The sequence below is a fragment of the Amblyomma americanum genome, chromosome 11 (assembly GCF_052857255.1).
Source record: "Amblyomma americanum isolate KBUSLIRL-KWMA chromosome 11, ASM5285725v1, whole genome shotgun sequence".
NCBI lineage: Eukaryota > Metazoa > Arthropoda > Arachnida > Ixodida > Ixodidae > Amblyomma > Amblyomma americanum.
This window is the reverse complement of record NC_135507.1, coordinates 13,096,302-13,116,401: the sequence shown is the minus strand read 5'-3', so window position 1 is coordinate 13,116,401 and position 20,100 is coordinate 13,096,302. Positions and strand designations below refer to the sequence as shown.

Below are 20,100 nucleotides of genomic sequence, written 5' to 3'. Positions count from 1 at the left end.
TTTGTATTGCCTATAGACTAGTCTATAGAATTTGTCTATAGAAAATCTATAGACATTATAGAAAAGGGTCAATGTAAGGGCTAGGGCCGTTACCTCGACGTCCCTCACCCTTAGACTTGCCCTTCGGGCTCAGTGCTGCCGAGAATAAATCAGTCATGCACATTGTCACGCACCTTGATGCATACGGAGGCACCTTCGGTGGTAGTGGGTTTATTAAAAATAATAGTAAAAAGGAAGGAAAAGATTTTTGCTAGCCCCGGCATCTGCCATCGATACTGAAGCACCTGAGCTGGGGCAGCGGAAATAAAGGACAGCAGGCAGAATGGAGAAATGAAATGAAAGAGGTGAGGGGACAGGAATAGAGGACAGGGGGAGAAGTAATATGTACAAACTATTTACACAATAAGTAATATGTCCAGGTTGTGCGCGTGATTAGTTCAGTTTAGAGGACCTTCGCAGAGTTAGCGTTGTGTAGACACCAAATTTCTAGTTTGCGTGTTCTCTAGATTGAAATGGCGCGTGAGATATTAGTACCCATGAATCATCGCGTGGAATTCGCCTTGGCGCGACAAATAACTTAAAGTTGAATTTCTTCTCTCGTGCCTCGGTTTCAACATAATTAATAATAATTGGTTTTGGGGGGAAAGGAAATGGCGCAGTATCTGTCTCATATATCGTTGGACACCTGAACCGCGCCGTAAGGGAAGGGATAAGGGAGGGAGTGAAAGAAGAAAGGAAGAAGGAGGTGCCGTAGTGGAGGGCTCCGGAATAATTTCGACCACCTGGGGATCTTTAACGTGCACTGACATCGCACAGCACACGGGCGCCTTAGCGTTTTTCCTCCATAAAAACGCAGCCGCCGCGGTCGGGTTCGAACCCGGGAACTCCGGATCAGTAGTCATACGAAACCGGTCTGGCGTCAAAGATCAGGTTACACGGGGCGTATAGAATAGCCTCGTCGCTTTAATTCATTACAACTGTTGCGCTAGCCTGCAGTGAATGAAGCAGCTACAGTATCTCAGTTTTTTTTTGAGCCCTGTGTGACCTGAACTAAACGTTGACGCCATTGTCGCTGTTTGGCTGTAGAAACCGGAACAAAGCGAGAGGAAGATTTCGGCTCTAAATAGTTTACGGGGTGCAAGCGAATATCACGAGTCGATTTATATTCACTAATGTCCTGCGCGTCATTACAAACAGAACCAAAACTTGATGTCCGCACTCCTTTTAAGCATCGCTACGCTATGTCTCCAGATCCTTTTCATGCACTTTTATTATTATTATTATTCTTTGGTTTGTCGGGGTGTTATATACCGCCGCAGCACAGACCTCGTGCCCCATCCACCTGCTGTGCACACAAAACAACAGGCAGAAAAAAAGACACGAGCGAGGACGACGTCTCGGAGTCTAATTACAGTCCCTCCATTACCCCGCAGCTATCTTGCGACTCGGCAGCGTGCGTTGCCGACTGCGTGGGCAAGATACCCTCCGTCTGCGGCGGCACAAGACATCGTTTTCTTTCTTAATTCTTCACTTTACCGAGTTTGCCTTCGCGCAAACACTGTCGCGTGAGCACCGGCCGCTCGTTAAGTAGGAGGGAGAGAGATAACTAGAAGGAAGGAAAGGCAGTTCAGTTTCTTTTCCGCCCTTTGTAGGCGTGCCATGCGTCGGCGCACATTATTGCACGCGTAGGCGGTGAGCTATTGCGCTCCTTGCATATAAGTGACTACCCGCACTGCGACGTATATACCTCATGGCTCGCTCGCTCTCTAAGACTTGAGAGACGTTGAGTGGTTCACAACGTCATAAGCTTGTCCCCCTATTTTCGTGTTCCCAGATGTGGCAGTAAATTAGCACACCCATTGGAAAGAGAAAAAGGCTAGGAGGAAAAAATAAAACCGATGCCGCCACCAGATGGCCATATTATCGCCCTTAAAGCGAATATAGGCCGATTCCGTAGCTCGAAACGACGAGTTCTGCATGCGCGACACATGCCTCAAAGAAGGAATTTCGTGCAACAGTGTCCGCTCGAATTATAACCCTGCAGTGACCTGCGGGTAAGGCAAGGCGCAGGCTGCACCAATGCAGCGCATGCGCATTTGCGTCACATGGAAGTGCGCATGCAGAAGCTTTTGCGGAAGCTGATCGAGCTGTTGTCAACTCGAAGCGGATTTATTAGAAACAACATAAAAAACCAACCCCAGGTATATGTGTTTGTGGCCGTAATTTAAGGCCGTGGTGTACATTGTGGGACAAGACCAATGCATACGGAACCTCATGCCCTGTATGCATACCTCCACTGTGAGTTGTAAGGCCGCGCGGAGAATCGAAGAATGTCGACAAAATTTGATTTATGAAGTGCGACGCTGGTACATTGCAGATGTCCCTGTATAACAATGCCACATAACTTGTAGGCATAGCCTGCAGAAACCACCGCAGCACTTTTGTCGTTGGCTTTTCACACAAACCAATTACGGGTTCGATGACAGGCAAATGGAATTAAGTACGTGTATTTTGCAAGCCGAGACAGTATTGTGCAAGGCAGCAGCAACACATCATTTGTCGCCCTATTGACAACGCCCAGTTGAGAATATGAAATACGGTGACGAGCTTATAGCGGTATACGAAAAAGTATCGGAGAGTTTTAGCATAGCGGTACTGCATGCTGCTGCCGGTAGCCGACGCCTGTGCATGCGCGGCTGGTTGCTGGCAGTAGCGGTGTACGGTTCGCGACATTGTAACTAACACGAAAAAAGCACAACGGATATGTCGCAAACGCTTACTCAGCACCAACTAGCTCAACTTCCATCTTTAATAGCGGCGTACGGTAAAGACATGGTAGAACGCTTTTATTAACTACGCGTTTCACGTAAACGATAAAGCGTGTTTGCCTGCAGGCAAGCTGCCACCATAGAACGGTGAATGTGTGTTTGGAGCCTACAAACTCTCTGTAGAAGTCAAAAAGCTGCGGAAAGTGGCGTGTCCCAAAGACCCAGGCCCACTGACAGGCAAATATGTTTTAGCGAGGCAGGATGCAGAGAGCCGCTTGCTTTTTAATTTACGACCAGGTTTACTGCGACGCATTTGCTCTTCATATAATAATAATAATAATTGGTTTTTTGGGGAAAGGAAATGGCGCAGAATCTGTCTCATATATCCTTGGACACCTGAACCGCGCCGTAAGAGAAGGGATAAGGGAGGGAGTGAAAGAGGAAAGGAAGAAGGAGGTGCCGTAGTGGAGGGCTCCGGAATAATTTCGACCACCTGGGGATCTTTAACGTTCACTGACATCGCACAGCACACGGGCGCCTTAGCGTTTTTCCTCCATAAAAACGCAGCCGCCGCGGTCGGGTTCGAACCCGGGAACTCCAGATTGTTACGTCTCGCCTACCTACGACGCGCGGTATAGCCGGCGCGGATGCAACGGACGCCGCGGCTTCGTTCATCGCGGCCGCAACGCCTCCCGCCAAGCGCGTCCAGGCATGTTTCAGTGCCACGTGTCGTCGTGCGTGCGTGTGTGTGTGTGTGCATGTTTTGCCCACGCTTGTCAAAGCGCGGCAGCCGGGGAGAGGAGCTCCTCAACTGGGAGGCGAGGAGGTCTGACCGGCGCCGGCCTGGCGGACGCGCCCGTCACGCCTGAACATGTTCAAGCGTCGCCGTATCGGATGACTCTTCCCAAGCCGTTCCCTCTTGCCCTCGACTCCGTGGGTATAAAGCGAGCTGCCCCGGACGCCAACGGGAGCCTTCGATTCCTTCCTTCGAGTAACGTGGTCGCCCTGACCGGCTGCTCTTTTGCGATGCCAGAATAAACAAGTTGTTCTGTTGCCAGTCGACTCATCCTTTGCCGGGACCTTCGGATGTTTCCTGCTTTGCCCCAGGCCGCCAGGCCAACGCTACCCTTGGGGCTTGCAACCCAGATGCAACAAGATCAGTAGTCGAACGCCCTAACCACTGAGCCACCGCGGCGGGTTCATATCCGAGTTGGCTGCCGTGGCGTAAAAAAAAAAAAACCTACGACATCGCACCGCGCGCTCTACGACACTCGACTGTGGGCGGACTGCGCTGCGCGTAAAAGGGAGGACACTGCGAACAGCATGTTAATGCGGCAGCGATGTCATGCCTGCGTCTACATGACAAAAAAAAGGAAAAAAGAAACGGACCGTTGTCCTGTCTTCTCGTGTCTTTGTCTCGAAGTTGGCGCCTGTATTTTTTTTCCAAGACTTCTTCCCTTCTCTAGGGGCAAACAGTTGATAGCAATAGCAATATCGCCCCCCCTCCCCCCCCCCCCCCCCCCCCACACACACACATACAAACGCAAGAACACCAATGGATTCTCAAGCTTGTCTGGATCAGATGATCACGGATGAGGCACTTCTGTCAACACCCGCTCTGCGACCCGCATGACCCTCCAAGTAAGATTATCAGTTCGTGGATAAACGGGAGATCTTGATTACGACATACAAAGTTGTTTACTCCAGATACGCTACACCACTACCGTTGGAAAAGAAAAAAATGTGAGAAGAAAGTAGAGGGCGATGAAAAAAAAAAATAATAATAATAATTGGTTTTTATGTGTAAAGGAAATGGCACAGTATCTGTCTCACATATCGGCGGACACCTGAACCGCGCCGTAAGGGAAGGGATAAAGGAGGGAGTGAAAGAAGAAAGGAATAATGAGGTGCCGCAGTGGAGGGCTCCGGAATAATTTCGACCACCTAGGGATCTTTACCGTGCACTCACATCGCACAGCACATGGGCGCCTTAGCGTTTTTCCTCCATAAAAACGCAGCCACCGCGGTCGGGTTCGAACCCGGGAACTCCGGATCTGTAGCCGAGCGCCCTAACCGCTGAGCCACCGCGGCGGGTAAAATAATAAAGAAGTAAGCAGTTCTCAAAAGCAGGCATCACACCGAGCGGGGATTTAATATAGCAAGGTCCACCGGAGATTGCCTCATTCTCAAGCGCGCTTTGCTTTCGCTGACGTTGACATATATCGTGCAGTCGCTGCTGTCTGTCCTTTGCAAAAAAAAAAAAACAGCAAGAGCGACTTTTCTATTGCACCTGTTAAAAAATTGTTCCACGTGTTTCTGCGGTTATCATTTAACCTCACCAGTCGAGTGTTTTTTCCTCTTTTCACTTCGGCCTACGTCAGCTGATAAACGGGTTGAGTGCCGCTGATGACGTGAACGCAATGAGAAAAAAGGAAAAACGCGACTTTAACAACGCAGCGTTCTGCGCGTTTCAGAAGCTACTGCATAACCTTTCGAAGTAAGGGACTGGCGGTAAAATTACGGTCGGATTAAACCACCAGTAATTGCAGCTTGAGAACCTGCCGTTCGAATGCACACTTCATGAGTTCGTTGCGTCGGGCTGCAAGCTTTTATTGTCGTCTTTCTGGCGTGAGCCGCGCATGCCGACTCAGCGACAACTTATTGTCATGATCTCCTATTGTCCCTTGTGAACAGGCGCTCGCCCTGCCCGAACAAACTGCATTGTCCAAGCTCGAAATTTAAGCGAGTGAGCAAAAGGGACTCAGAAGACTCTCTCTATATGGTTAAAAGCTTCTCGTGAGGCGAAAGGCAAGGTACATGAATTTGCGCGTGGACAACGCAGTCTTTGGGCATTACGTGGCGGGGGTTACTGGTTGAGAAATACCGTGCCCCATTTTATCCGGAGACCGTCCCTCGTTCAGTAGCTGTCGCGAAAGTAAAGTCACGTGGCTGCTTTATGCACCCAACACGAGCCCTAATTGCAATGCTTATCACGCCGACACGTACAGCATGCATATCTATACCCCGTGATGTAAACTTTATGGCTGCACACGGGTCGAGACCTTCTTCTCTGCGACTGCAGCCACGCGCCTACCCGCGTTGTAACGGTTATCACAACTAACGAAAGGCGTCACGGCACCTTTCTCTAAGTAGCCTGCGTATTGTCGGATACAACTCGAGAACCAAGCGGCTTTTCCACGTCAAAGGACCCCCTTCCAGACAATCGGCTCAGCCGATTCTAGTGAGCCTGCTAGTGTGATAGTGCAGGGAGCGGCAGATGATCGGGAACAGTCCCCTTCCTGCATTGTTCCGCCGCTCCCTGCATAGTCACGCTAGCAGGCTCATGAGAATCGGCTGAGCCGATTGTCTGGAAGGGGGTCCTTTGACGCGGAAAAGCCGTCTCTTTCTTGAGGTGTATCCCACTATAGTGAATTGTCGCGGAGCGAAGTAGACATTTCCCCTTCGTGAACACCATCACAGGACGGGCACAGGACACAGTGCTTGCGTAGCTTCCCGTGTTTTGGACGATGACAAAGACCGTGCACTTCTCTTCTCTTTTCCATATTTAAACTCGCCTGTGGCGCATGATACCATTAGTTGCTTACGCCTCCACAGAACCCAGCGCAACGCACCACAACTCGCATACCTTCCATTCAGCAAGGGCGGTGGCTAGCGGGCTATGTAAGGGCGCACCGCACCGCTGTACCGTGCTACTGTTACTCCAACATGGCGCCCTCGATAAATAAATAATTGTTTTTTTGGGGGGGAAAGGAAATGGCGCAGTATCTGTCTCATATATCTTTGGACACCTGAACCGCGCCGTAAGGGAAGGGATAAAGGAGGGAGTGATAGAAGAAAGGAAGAATAGGTGCCGTAGTGGAGGGCTCCGGCATAATTTCGACCACCTGGGGATCTTTAACGTGCACTGACATCGCACAGCACACGGGCGCCTTAGCGTTTTTCCTCCATAAAAACGCAGCCGCCGCGGTCGGGTTCGAACCCGGGAACTCCGGATCAGTAGCCGAGCGCCCTAACCACTGAGCCACCGCGGCGGGGACACTAGAATCGTGCAAAATCAAAAATTTAGGCTAGGCTGTTTTTACGCCAGGGTGTAAAGTCACTGAATCTTTAAGCTGCAGTTCACGAATCTGACTTCCTGTGTACTCACGCAAAACATACATGTATGGATTTTTTTTTTGTGCTGGTGTATCTACTGTGGCTTATGAGGTGCGCCTATTTGGAGTGTCTCGGATAAAGCTGACCATTTGGGGTTCTCCCGCGCGTCGAAATCTTGGTACACTTTTTTTTTACATTTCGCGTCCATAGAAATGCGGCAGCCCGTACTCAGCCCCCGAGAGCTGTAACCACTGAGACTACTTATCACGGAGGCCGTGCTCCGCCAAGATCAGACCCCAGAAGGAAACTTCCCCCAAGGCGTCGTTTTCTGCAAGAACTGTGCAGTGACGCGCGCATACCCTCCTCGACAAGACGGAAGAATCGTGTCGCGCAGTCCCGGCGTTGCTTCGTTGACGACAAGGCTGCAGTAGCGCCTTCCTATCGTGGCAAAACTATACCGCATGAGCCGACGCAGGATATGATACCGGACCCTTGCCCCGAGACTTGATTTCGGTCGACGACTCCGCCGCAGGAAGCGGTTGCGGGCACGCGTAGCAGGGATGTCAATATATATATAGCTCTGCTTACGTTTGGAACACACCCGACCACGTGTATCATGTGGCGATTAAAATTTTCCAGTGGCTACCGCGTACCCGTCGGAATGAAAATGAGGTCGCTAGCCTCGAAACCGATGTCTTCACCGCGATAACAACCGCATGCTTCGTTCTACCGTCTTTCGCGTTTCTTTTTTTACACTATCAATCCCGCACATTGGCGCCGAAATCATTAAATGATTTCGCGTTTGGTTATTCCTTTGTGTTCTTTTCTTTGTCATTATTTTTTTACCACCAGTTTTTCTTTTTTAAAAATTATGTCGTCTTGTTCCTGTTGGTCCTGCGCTCTTGAACTCGTTTTTGAGCATGCCCTACTCCTCTGAGCTCGAGATGTCAGGTTGCGTTAGCGATCGACCGGACGATTGTATTTTGTATGATCATGCTTGACTAAAAAAAAACATTAAAGAAAGGTGAATGAGTTTAGGTTTCTTCAAGCAGTGTTGTCAAGGGCACGGGACCAGTTTTTTCATAGGTTTGGACTATCGTTCTCATAGATTCACGATGGGTGACAAGCCGCCATGACAACAGCGGCAACTGTGCTTGCGTCCTTTGCGGTCGGCCACCTGCTGCTGTCCCGAGCATGCTCGACATGCATTAGAGACGGCTAGAAAAATGAAAAATAACAGTGCCCTGCCCGCAGACAGGAGAGACAGCTGTAGAGGTCATTGTACCACCTCTCGCTGGCGTTTATTTAGTTCGGAATATGAACTCTGTGTTTTCGTAATATTGTCATCATTAGCCGAATAGTTCACTGCAGGACAAACGCCCTTTTATAGTGACCTCTAATCATTCCCGTTATGAGCCAGCCGTAGCAATCCTCCCCACAAGAGAACCCTGAACATCTGTAACCTTCTTAATCGGCGTACTATTAATACCAGAAAAGATTTTAACACCCGAATATGGCCGAATTTTTGTTGTATGTCACATACAAATCGGGTTTCGGGGCCCTTTTAACGTCCCAAAGCAACTCAGGCTATGAGGAGCGCCGTAGTGAAGGTCTCCGGAAATTTCGACCACCTGTGGTTCTTTAACGTGCACTGACATCGCACAGCACACGGGACTCTAGAATTTCGCCTCCATTGAAATTCGACCGCCGCGGCCGGGATCGCACATACAAATCATGTTGGCGAATCAGCTCTTTCAGAGTACCACAGGCATCGTTAGTGTGCTGTGCGATGTCGGGGCACGACAAAGGAACACCGTGTGTCTGAAATTATTTCGCAGTTCTGCAACTACGCGGTGCGTCGACATCTAATAATGAATGATATGACATGCGCATGGGCTTTGAGAGACGCCGGAGTGGAGTGGTCCGCCTGCAACTCTGCCGTGCTTCTACATCGCAGAGAACACCAGTGTTTTGCATTTCGTCGTTATGTTTAGTAATGCCTTGCGCATAGTTACAAAAAGAATCGAAACTTAGCGTGCGCACTCCTTTTAAGCACCACTATTCTACGCCCCCAGATACTTTGCATGCTCTTTTATGCTCTGCTGCTGCCTCAGCTGAGATTGGGTGACGCGACAATTGGCTCAGTAGCTGGACATCGTAACCACACAGCCAGAGCCCAGTCGAAAAAAAAACAACGAAAGAGCCGTGTTAAAAATACTACAAAATATTTTTTTTCGTAACGACAGATTTTTGTTTTTTTTAGTATTTTATACAGTACTATAGTTCTTTTCTGTAGTGTGCAGTACTTTTTGTAGTAACTGCACAAAATTATGTTGTTACGTCAAGTTATGGGTAAAAGCATTATAGAAAATTAGTTGTGATGACAGGCAATTTTTTGTCGTGTTTTTCAACTGGGCGCGGCGGGTGGTTGACGACGTCTCAGGAAATAGATAAAAAATTAATCTGGGACAAATTTCGATGGAGGCGAAAATCGAAAGGCGCCCGTGTGCTGTGCGATGTCAGTACACGTTAAAGATCCCCAGGTGGTCGAAATTATTCCGGAGCCCTCCATTACGGCGCCTCTTCCTGTCTTCTCTCACTCCCTCCTTCATCCCTTCCCTTACGGCGCAGTTGAGGTGTCCGCCTAGATGTGAGACAGATACTGCGCCATTTCCTTTCCCCAAAAGCAATTTTCGATTTGACAAATCAGCATTATATGTCACAATACCTGAATGACCGAAAACAAGCGGGCGTGTCGTCATTTGAACGGCGCGCCGTTTTGCAAAGGACACGTGGCAGTTCCCTTGCCTACGCGGCGTGGCTGAGCGGCGTCGCTGAAAATCAACGCTACGGCGCTCAGTCTCTCCCGACTAACGTCAGTGTGCTCCTCTCCCGCCGTTCCGCTCGCCACTCTCGGAGCAGCTATTAATTCCGCTTCAACATATTCTTAAAAGACAAAACGCGCGCGGGTCGAAAAGGAAACGCTTTGTCTTCGCGGCGATTTTATTAGCGCAGACGCTACAGCGCATCCGTAGTTTGAAACGTGGACGATATCCTGCAGTCGCTCGAACAGCACACGGAAGCGGCAAGCAAGCAGCTGGCCAGAATGAATCACACAAACCCTCTCCCTCATTTTAGCGGAGAGCTCAACAGCCCACGCTTTGCTTTCATGTGTCAGCTATTGCTCCCCACGCCACGTGCATTTCGTCAGAGTTGAGTATCCCAGCTGCACACAACAACATAAGATGAAACTGCAAGCGGTCTGCTTCGACTGCCAGCAATGTTTCTCAACAACATCAATTAACTTCTGTTCACTTTTAAATTTCATTTGACTCCACAGAGTTCAGGAAACGATTGCGTTGTTAACCTCTCATCTTCACTTTCCTTCCGAACTTTCCTTTCACTTTCCTTTTGGTTGCATAGCGCACATGGAAAGGAACGACCCCAGTTGACTTACGTAAGGCTCGGCCGGCGCCCGTTGCATGAACGTGGTTGCCAGCGAGATGGGTGGCACGACGGCACGGGATGTCCATTGATCGGGCTCCTGACCGGCATGGATGGCGTTGGTGTCGAAGTTTAGCTTGGCGTAGTCCAGCCGGCGGTCGTCGTCGAAACCGCTGTTGCTTCCCATGGCGCTTGTCTCTTCGTCGTCTTTTTTTCTTTCTTCTCTCCGCGTCTTTTGACCACGTGCTTTGGTTCAAAGCGAGCGGATGCGCTTCCACCCTGATTCTCGCAACTGCCGGTCGTGCTCTATTCCCGGCGAGCGTCTGCCCTACTGCTTCCCTGCCGTCGCGCCGACTGCGTTGCCCTGGGTAGACTGGGAAGCGCCGGCGGATGCGATGGGTGAAAAAAGAAAATTGGAGCTGAGAGAAAGGGCGAGCAGTCGCGTCATCGAAGAGAAAGGGCATACTGTGGAAAGGGGGCGACACGTATGGAGCGCTCTCCTCTCTCTGTTCTGAGTCTTTCTTTTTTCTTTCTGGCGTCTCGTTCTCTCTCATGGCCAACTGCATATTGTACGAGCATACTGGGCTCTGACATTTCGTCCTCTCCTTTTTTTTTTTTCATCTACTCTTGTTTAAAAAAAAAATATATCCCCCTCTTTTTACTATTCTTTTTCTGCTCTCACTTCTTCGTCTCTTCGTTCTACGTTTCCACGCGTTTTGCTTTTCTACTTTCATTCTATTTATTTCTCTTTTATCGCCCCCGCCCCCCCCCCCCCCCCCCCCACCTTCCCGGTAAAATAGGGCGCTTTCTGTAGCCATGGAGCAGAGAAGCAATTAACACGAGGCGACGAACTTTATACAAGTTGGCTATTTTTTTTTCCCGAGCGCACGATCCGACCACGCTGCTTTGGAAGCGATCTCCTCACGCTCGAATCTTCTCCGCTGCATAGTAATTACCTTCTTTATGCTAATAACTATAAAAAAAGAGCGACGCGTGTGGAATTTCAATCTGTCTTACTTTATGATGCAAGGCGCCAGACACGCCGCTTTGCGCACCCTATTCGTCACAGTTAAGCGTTGGCGCAAATACCTGCTGGGACGGGGGATTGTCCGCGCGACGTGTTTTGGCGCGCAGCGCCTTTTTTTTTTTTACCTCACCTATCGCTAATCTCGAGTGTCTGGGCGGGCGAAAGTGACTGATACGGTCGCACCTGTCGCGGCGGGCCTTGCTTTCCTTGTTTTGCGTCAATTTATTTTTTTCTTTATGTCCTCGCTATCCTCCTCTCCCTTTCCTCGCGTGCTGCTTGATGCTTGTCACAAGTTTTTTTTCTTCCCTGTTGCATTCCGGGTAATTCGGTTGCGACAAGGAGCGGAAGAACATCTGGGTTTTGCGTCAAAGCTTTTGCAACACTTTTGTAGGCGCGGCTGTTTAATATTTCAGCCAGGTTGCAGCTGCAGTTTGCAGAATACCCGCTGCTGATGACATCGAACTAGACGCGTCACCCTTGAAGGCGATGTTTTACGACGTCAATTTTGCGGCCTATAAACAAGGATGGGTGGCTTGGACTAAATGTACCATTTGGTTCTCTTTGGTAACGTCTATTCTGTAAGGATACTTAATACCCACGCCACACTCGCAGAGTAAATGACGGCAAATGCTTAATGCCTTGAGTTTAAAAAATGTTATTTTCAGAGCTGGTGCCGCACATTAAGGTTTAATGTCTTTATACTTGCGGCCTGATGACGATAAGCCAGTCAAGAATTTGAACTGATAACAAACAGTGATGTAAGCACAAAGTCTGCTAAAAATTTCCAAACATAACAATAAATTTAGGTTGCAGAAAATGCAGCCATGTACCCACAAACTCTGGTGTGAACACACGAGCCAAGATTTGTAATAAGGAAGTAATTGCTCTGTCAAACGGCTACAAATGGAAGCTATGCAGCTTTCACAGAAACTTCGCATTAATAGAAAAACTCGTCCTGGTCCGGGGTTCGAACGCGGACCATTGCCACCTGCAAATCTGCTGCACCTTGAGGTTTTTGCCTAAAACATTAGACAAGGAGCCAAGATTGTCCAGTCTTTAGTGCCGGTATGTCTATTGCCCCATTCGCAGCGAAAATGTAGTAGAGGTGCCTCACCTGACAGAAAGTTGTGGATAGCACATTTGCTGCTTGATAGGAGGCTACTTCTAACGACGTTGAATGCTTTTCTGCATGTACGAATGGCGGCGGCTGCGTTTTTATGGAGGAAAAACGCTAAGGCGCCCGTGTGCTGTGCGATGTCAGTGCACGTTAAAGATCCCCAGGTGGTCGAAATTATTCCGGAGCCCTCCACTACGGCACCTCTCTCTTCCCTTCTTCTTTCACTCCCTCCTTTACCCTTTCCTTACGGCGCGGTTCAGGTGTCCAACGGTATATGAGACAGATACTGCGCCATTTCCTTTCCCCCCAAAAACCAATTATATATATATATATATATATATATATATATATATATATATATATATATATATATATATATAAATATATATGTACGAATGGGGACGAGGGTATACTCATTTCTTGCACGCATAGTGGTTTTTGAGGAAAGGAAATGGCTCAGTAGTTGCCTCACATCTCGTGGACACCTCAACCGCGGCGTAAGGGAATGGGTAAATGAGGTAATAATAATTGGTTTTAGGGGAAAGGAAATGGCGCAGTATCTGTCTCATATATCGTTGGACACCTGAACCGCGCCGTAAGGGAAGGGATAAAGGAGGGAGTGAAAGAAGAAAGGAAGAAGAGGTGCCGTAGTGGAGGGCTCCGGAATAATTTCGACCACCTGGAGATCTTTAACGTGCACTGACATCGCACAGCACACGGGCGCCTTAGCGTTTTTCCTCCATAAAAACGCAGCCGCCGCGGTCGGGTTCGAACCCGGAAACTCCGGATCAGTAGTCGAGCGCCCTAACTACTGAGCTACCGCGGCGGGTCTTCCCTTGCTGTGAGATTTCGCTTTGCGCTATAGTCCTTCTCTTGGCAGACATCTATTGAGCTCCATGGTGCAATGAGCTCTCACGGCGAGAAAGTATGCTCAGGTGGATGCTTTCATCATGCTGGAATAAAAAAACAAAAACAAACCCGGATATGCTTCCTGTTGTTTTGTTAGCACACCTGTAGGACGTTCCCGGAATTACATCAAACTGTCGTACACAAAATCATTCGCGAACAACCCGCGGGTAGGGATTTAGTTCGGCCAGACTCTGGTGCAACCTAGTGTAGGATGTAATAAAAAAAAATGAAGTTGGGTACGAGGAAGGGAAACACGTAGTAACTGTCTCACTTTTCGGTGGACACCTGAGCCGCGCCGTGAGGGAAAGAAAGAAATGTGGAGTGCAAGAATGAAACGAGAAAGAGGGGCTGTAGTGGTGGGCTCTGTGATAATGAACATAAGATGTCATTTCCGTACAACTTACGAGGAAGATAGGGAGAAACTAAGTTCTTAACAGGTGCTGTAATGCACTCAACGAAGTAACCGCGATCATTTTGTCCGGAAGTGTACTAAAATATTCAGGAATGTAAGCACAACGACTTGCTCGGCCAAATATGGTATTGGATTTGGGGACCTGAAACCTGAGCTGGCTACGAAAAACACAGGGAGCAGCATAGGCACTCTTAAAGCTCTGAGTTCCAGAAATGTCTTATGACAATCGTCTGAAAAAATACTGAACCCAAAGAAGAAAGCTTTATCGTCCGGAAGAGGGAATTCGATGACGCGATAGTGTAGTTGTAAGCGATAGTAACATCATGTGCAGCACTTTGTCAGTGCGTTTTTCTCCAACGCGAAGAACTGAAGATAAAAACTATTTCGTATCTGAGTGCACCGTAAACAGGTGCACGCATTACCTTTTCTTTACTAGTTCTGGAGAGAGAGAGAGAGTGGTGGTGGTAGTGGTTTTATTAAAAATAATAGTAAAAAGGAAGGAAAAGATTTTTGCTAGCCCCGGCATCTGCCATCGATACTGAAGCACCTGAGCTGGGGCAGCGGAAATAAAGGACAGCAGGCAGAATGGAGAAATGAAATGAAAGACGCTCAACGGGGTCCGAGGAGGAGAGGGACTCGGAAACCAAAAGGGACATCGCGGTGGCCAAGCGGGAAGCTCGAAGGCCCCCCACCGTCGCTGTTCCCTCTCCCTCCACACTCGAAGGAGCAGGGCCTTCCCAGCACGAGCCCCATGGAGCCCACCTCCAGCCTGCTGCTGATGCTGCTGCTGTTGCTGGTGGGGCGATGGCGTCCGGAAGAAAACCGGGTGCGACCTCACCAAATCCCGCCGCACGAGACCAGGCGGCGGCTGGGGCTTCGTCTGCTGGCAGCGAGCGCGCCCAACTCCGCGGCGCGCCGCAGCAATGCGCCGCAGGCAGCGGCTACGCTGATGCTGGGGCCAGCCTGGTCCCGTGGCGCATTATCACTACCAAGGCGCAGCGGCGTCGGAGAGCTGCCCTGGAGCGAGCCGCGGCTGCCGTGGAGGTCCCGTCCAGCCTGGTGGGGACGGTGCTGTTTCGGCCGGCGAACCGGGGCACCGCCTTCACCAGGGAACAGTGCTGGGAGTTGGCCGAGGAGATCGGATCCCGCCCGGGCGTCCTCGCCGTCCGGGTAAACATGCGGCGGAATGTGGTGGCAGTATACGCGGGGAGCAGCGATACTCTCCAGGCCCTGCTAGCCACGGCCGTCATCCGCGGCGTGCCGGTCTGCGAAGGTTGGAGGGAAAGAATAAAAACTTTAACATGCGCGAGGCGGGAGCTGTGTCCACAAAACCGTTACGTGACTGCGGCCGAGCGCGTTCCACCCGGCAACGACGAAGGTTGCGCGAGCTACGAGGCGCGTGGGGGAGGCAATGACACCGGCGACGAGTACGCGACGTGGCAAAAGGTTGGAGCTAGTTGGCCACGATGAAATTCACGTTTTTGTTCTCAGGCAGCGCGTGATAAAGGTGTTTTGTGGTTCCTGCACTTATAGGGCAATTCTAAGATGCCGGCTGTTCAAGTTAGAGCAGTCGCTACGTGATTGGCAGGAGGCAGGCTCAAGAAACTTCGCCTAGGTTGACAGCAGCACCGGCACAGGATGTTGCGCCGTACCGCATGACACCTGGTTAGAGCAGCAATGGCCAGGCAAGAAGAAGCGCCCGGCCTACACGGCCGCAGCTGCCGACAGCCGCACCCTGCGGTGCGTCCTTTGATATGTGGTCACTGGAGGCCACAGCTGAGGAAGCAACGCCGGTGGGGCTGGGGGCAGTATTGGAATCTAAAGAAAGTGAACTGAACAACTGCGCCCACACAGGTAAAAAATTGTCTTACATGCAAGTACGCATATACTGTTAATATATATATATATATATATATATATATATATATATATATATATATATATATATATATATATATACACATTAAACAGTATATGCGTCTTACACGCATATACTGTTTAATGTGTATATATATATATATATATACACGTTTGTAACAATTTCTTTTCTGTGTGCGCGCATCTGAGTACTGACAAACACACCACAGTGCCACCTGCCGACCTCTGCTACCGCACCTTTTTCTTCCTTTCTTCGCTTACTCTCTCCTTTATCTTCCCTTACAGCGTGGTTGTGTGTCCACTGTGAGATGTGACAAGTACTGCGTCATTTCTTCTCCTCAAAACCAATTCCCCGTATCCTCTCTTCCTGTCCTCTCACCTCTTTCATTTCATTTCTCCATTCTGCCTGCTATCCTTGCCCCGCCGCGGTGGCTCAGTGGTTAGGGCGCTCGACTACTGATCCGGAGTTCCCGGGTTCGAACCCGACCGCGGCGGCTGCGTTTTTATGGAGGAAAAACGCTAAGGCGCCCGTGTGCTGTGCGATGTCAGTGCACGTTAAAGATCCCCAGGTGGTCGAAATTATTCCGGAGCCCTCCACTACGGCACCTCCTTCTTCCTTTCTTCTTTCACTCCCTTCCTTATCCCTTCCCTTACGGCGCGGTTCAGGTGTCCAACGATATATGAGACAAATACTGCGCCATTTCCGTTCCCCAAAAAACCAATTATTATTATTATTATTATTATGCTATCCTTTATTTCCGCTGCCCCAGATCAGGTGCTTCAGTATTGATGGCAGATGTCGGGGCTAGAAAAATCTTTGCCTTTATTTTTACTATTTTTGTAATCACAAAACTACCACCACCCTCCCCCTAATGAAGTAAAGCCCCAACTTGATGGACACATACTACGCGTACCGGCGGAGCGCCTACGCGCACAGGCGTACGCTGGACCCTGTCTGCGCATGCGCAAAGCGCGACGGGTGCGCAGGCGCGAGCAGGGCGCAGATATCTGTACATGTCAGATATCCGCGCCTGAGTGCGCGTCGGAAGCAGGGTTTGGTTTATAACCATGGGAGGACCGCGGGGCTCTCGGAGGACTTTTATTCATGGCTTGAAGCTCTCTCAGGTTGCTGGAACTTTTGTTCGCGGTTTAAGTTGTCCTTTCAGCGCCCCCTACATCCCCTTTCTTCACGCTTTAAATTCCTTCGGTCGGCTCGAAAGGGGGAACGCGCCAGCCCAGGGAGCATGGAGGTGGATGCCTTTTTTCGACGCCCGTCGCGGAGCGGCGCTGGGCGCGTAGGCGGACCGCCGTACGCCTAGGATCTGTGCATCGAGCTGGGGCTTAATAGGCCGCCGGCGTTCAATGTGTTCATTGGCGTTGACAACGTTGTATACTCCGTTGATCTTGAGGAAAGGAAAGGCGCACAATTTGTTCCCTGGGTCAGTGCACACATCAGTTTCGCCACGTAGCGGCGATGTCCACCTGCAAAAAATCGCGCTTTCGCACAATATTTCGTGATTAGCACTACTAATTAACACTACTACACAGCCATTTTTTTATTCACAGGGCCGCGCTTCGATGAAGGCTACTCGCCGCGGCGGCTCGGTGCTTAAGTCGCTTGTCTACTGAGCCGGAGTACCGGTGTTCGAACCCGACCACGGCGGCCGAGTTTTGATAATAATAATTGGTTTTTGGGGAAAGGGAATGGCGCAATATCTGTCTCATGTATCGTTGGACACCTGATCCGCGCAGTAAGGGAATGGATAAATTGAATTAGGAGAATTGAAAATTGTTTTTTTAGGAAAGGAAATGGCGCAGTAACTGTCTCACATACCTCGGTGAACACCCGAATCGCGCCGTATGCGAAGAGCTAGAGGAAGGAATAATAATAATTGTTTTTTGGGGGAAAGGAAATGGCGCAGTATCTGTCTCATATATCGTTGGACACCTGAACCGCGCCGTAAGGGAAGGGTAAAGGAGGGAGTGAAAGGAGAAGGGAAGAGAGAGGTGCCGTAGTGGAGGGCTCCGGAATAATTTCGACCACCTGGGGATCTTTAACGTTCACTGACATCGCACAGCACACGGGCGCCTTGGCGTTTTTCCTCCATAAAAACGCAGCCGCCGCGGTCGGGTTCGAACCCGGGAACTCCGGATCAGTAGTCGAGCGCCCTAACCACTGAGCCACCGCGGCGGGGCCTAGAGGAAGGAAGAAAAGACGAAAATATGAAAATTAGTATTGGGAAAAAGGAAATGGCGCAGTATCGGTCTCACATCTCGGCCGAAACCTGCAACCGCGCTGTAAGGGAAGGAATAAATGAGGGACTGAAAGAAGAAATAAATAAATAGGTATCGCAGTGGAGGTCTCCGGAATAATTTCGACCACCTGGGGGTCTTTAACGTGCACTGACGTCGCACAGCAAACGGGCGCCTTCTGAATCTCGCCTGTATCGAAACGCGGCCGTCGCGGTCGGGTTCGAACCCGGGTACACCGGATCAGTAGTCGAGCGCCGTAATCACTGAGCCACCGCAGCGGGTTCAGTGAAGGTGGAAAACCGGATTTTGAGGAAAGGAAAGAGCGCAGTAATTGGCTCACACCTAGACGGACACCCGAACCGCGCCGTAAGGGAAGGGAGGAAGGTGGGAATGAAAGAAAAGAAGAAAGATGTATCGTAGTTGAGATCTTCGGAATAATTTAGACCACCTGGGGATCTCTAACGTGCACTGACATCGCATAGCGCATGGGCGCCTTTTGCGTTTCGCCTCCATCGAAACGCTGCCGCCCTCTGCTTGGCTGCTGCGACCTTCAGGCCCATAAGGCTTTGGTCAAGACGGCTAAGCTGGCGGCTTCAACCAATGGGGTTCCGCAATAAGGACTGCACCCACTGCGGGGCTCTTTAAAGAGACTCACCTCTTTAATTCAATAAACGCTTTTCACCACCACCACCAATATTTGGGGGAAAGGAAATGGCGCAGTATCTGTCTCATATATCGAGAGAAATATCATTTATTGCCACCAATCAAAATCGCCCTGCAGAACAAGTCTTTCACCGCAGCTTGTCTCTCCGTCGGCCGGAATCCCGAAGGTCACGGCAGCAGACGGAGCTTGGCCGACGATTTCAATTTGCACTTTACTGTCGGGGCTGTGTAGTGAGGCCTCCCAGGTTTTTATCGTGTGTGTGCCGTCATACAATACTTAGCAAGTCCACCCCGTGTGCACCATACCTGCTATCTTATTGCAAATAACAGCATTGCGGCTTGAAAACCTCCGGGTGGAACTTATTAAAGAGAGCTTGGTTAAGAAAAAACCTTGCCTGCAATTTAGTACTGAAGCTGGAGTTTTTGTTATATAAAGCCCAAGCAGCTCTCCGAAGTACATTGCAGATGTGCGGCATATGGAAGTCCAAGAGAGGTTGCAATTAAATATTATGCCGAGATACTTGATTGAGTCAACGTAATAAACTGGCTTCAGTGACACGAGTGGCATTGCTCATCATGTAGGTCTACTACAACACAGGTACGTAGGTCAATTACAGCCGTTGTTAACGTATTTCTAAAACATAAAATAGTTATGCGGAGAGTATTGAGCCTTGTTGCACTCCAGCTGTTGCAGCCACTTTCTGGCTAACAGTACCATGGTAGCCTATTCAAACTACTTGATACCGTCCGGGCAGGTAGTTTTGAGGTACGGTATGAAACGGAACTCTAAAGCTCATTAAGTGAAGTTAAGTTTTGTTAATATCAGCTCGTGGTTAACGGAGGCAAAAACCCTAGAAATGTCTGAAATGAGCGCGCAACGAATAGATACAGTTGAAATGCCTCATAGAATGTGTCAAAGACATATGATTGAAAATTTGTTGACAAACCAGGTCATGCAATCTAGAAGAAATTTCACCAGAATTTGTGCCAAGATATAGAGAATGGAAATTTGCTTGTAGTTCCCTACAACAATTTCTCTTTCCTCTCTTAAAAAGCGGCCGTTTTCAGCTGTTCAGACATGCTGCTGTATCGGGGAATCTGTTGAGCTTAAAAAGTACTGTATATCGACTAGGACATAGCAGTTCCCTTTCTTCCCATTGTGCGCAGCTTTAGAGAATTTTTTTTTCGCTTCAATTTCAAAAAAACTAATATGATATCATCTTGTCCATGGCTTCGAAGTTCACTAACAACAAGACTGCGCTTAAACTAATTATTTTGCTTAATTAGCTAGCTAAGAAGGATACGTTTGCAGTAACACGTCCGCCGCAGCTGGCAGTCCGTTACTGAAAAGGTGTTTATCTCCAGCTTCATACTTTTAGATCGTTTTGAAACTGTTCGTTCGAACATCTGGTATTTGTCTTGTATGTGATACCCGTGGTGCACCTGCCTCGATATGCGTATCATAAAAATTTTTTCCTCTTTTAAATTAGTTATGAATTTTGCGCTCCATGTT

The 20,100-nt window shown here is 49.4% G+C and overlaps 1 protein-coding gene across 1 annotated transcript in view; it reads right to left on the bottom strand.

Annotated features, from left to right (window-relative positions):
- LOC144111352 (cystathionine gamma-lyase-like) overlaps positions 1–10,703 on the bottom strand; it is a 28,345-nt gene extending 17,642 nt beyond the window's left edge. Inside the window, exon 1 of the mRNA XM_077644624.1 lies at positions 10,342–10,703. Coding sequence (XP_077500750.1) covers positions 10,342–10,515 — 174 coding nt within the window. The 5' untranslated portion in view covers positions 10,516–10,703. The remainder of the gene's footprint in view (positions 1–10,341) is intronic.
- Positions 10,704–20,100: the final 9,397 nt, after the last annotated feature.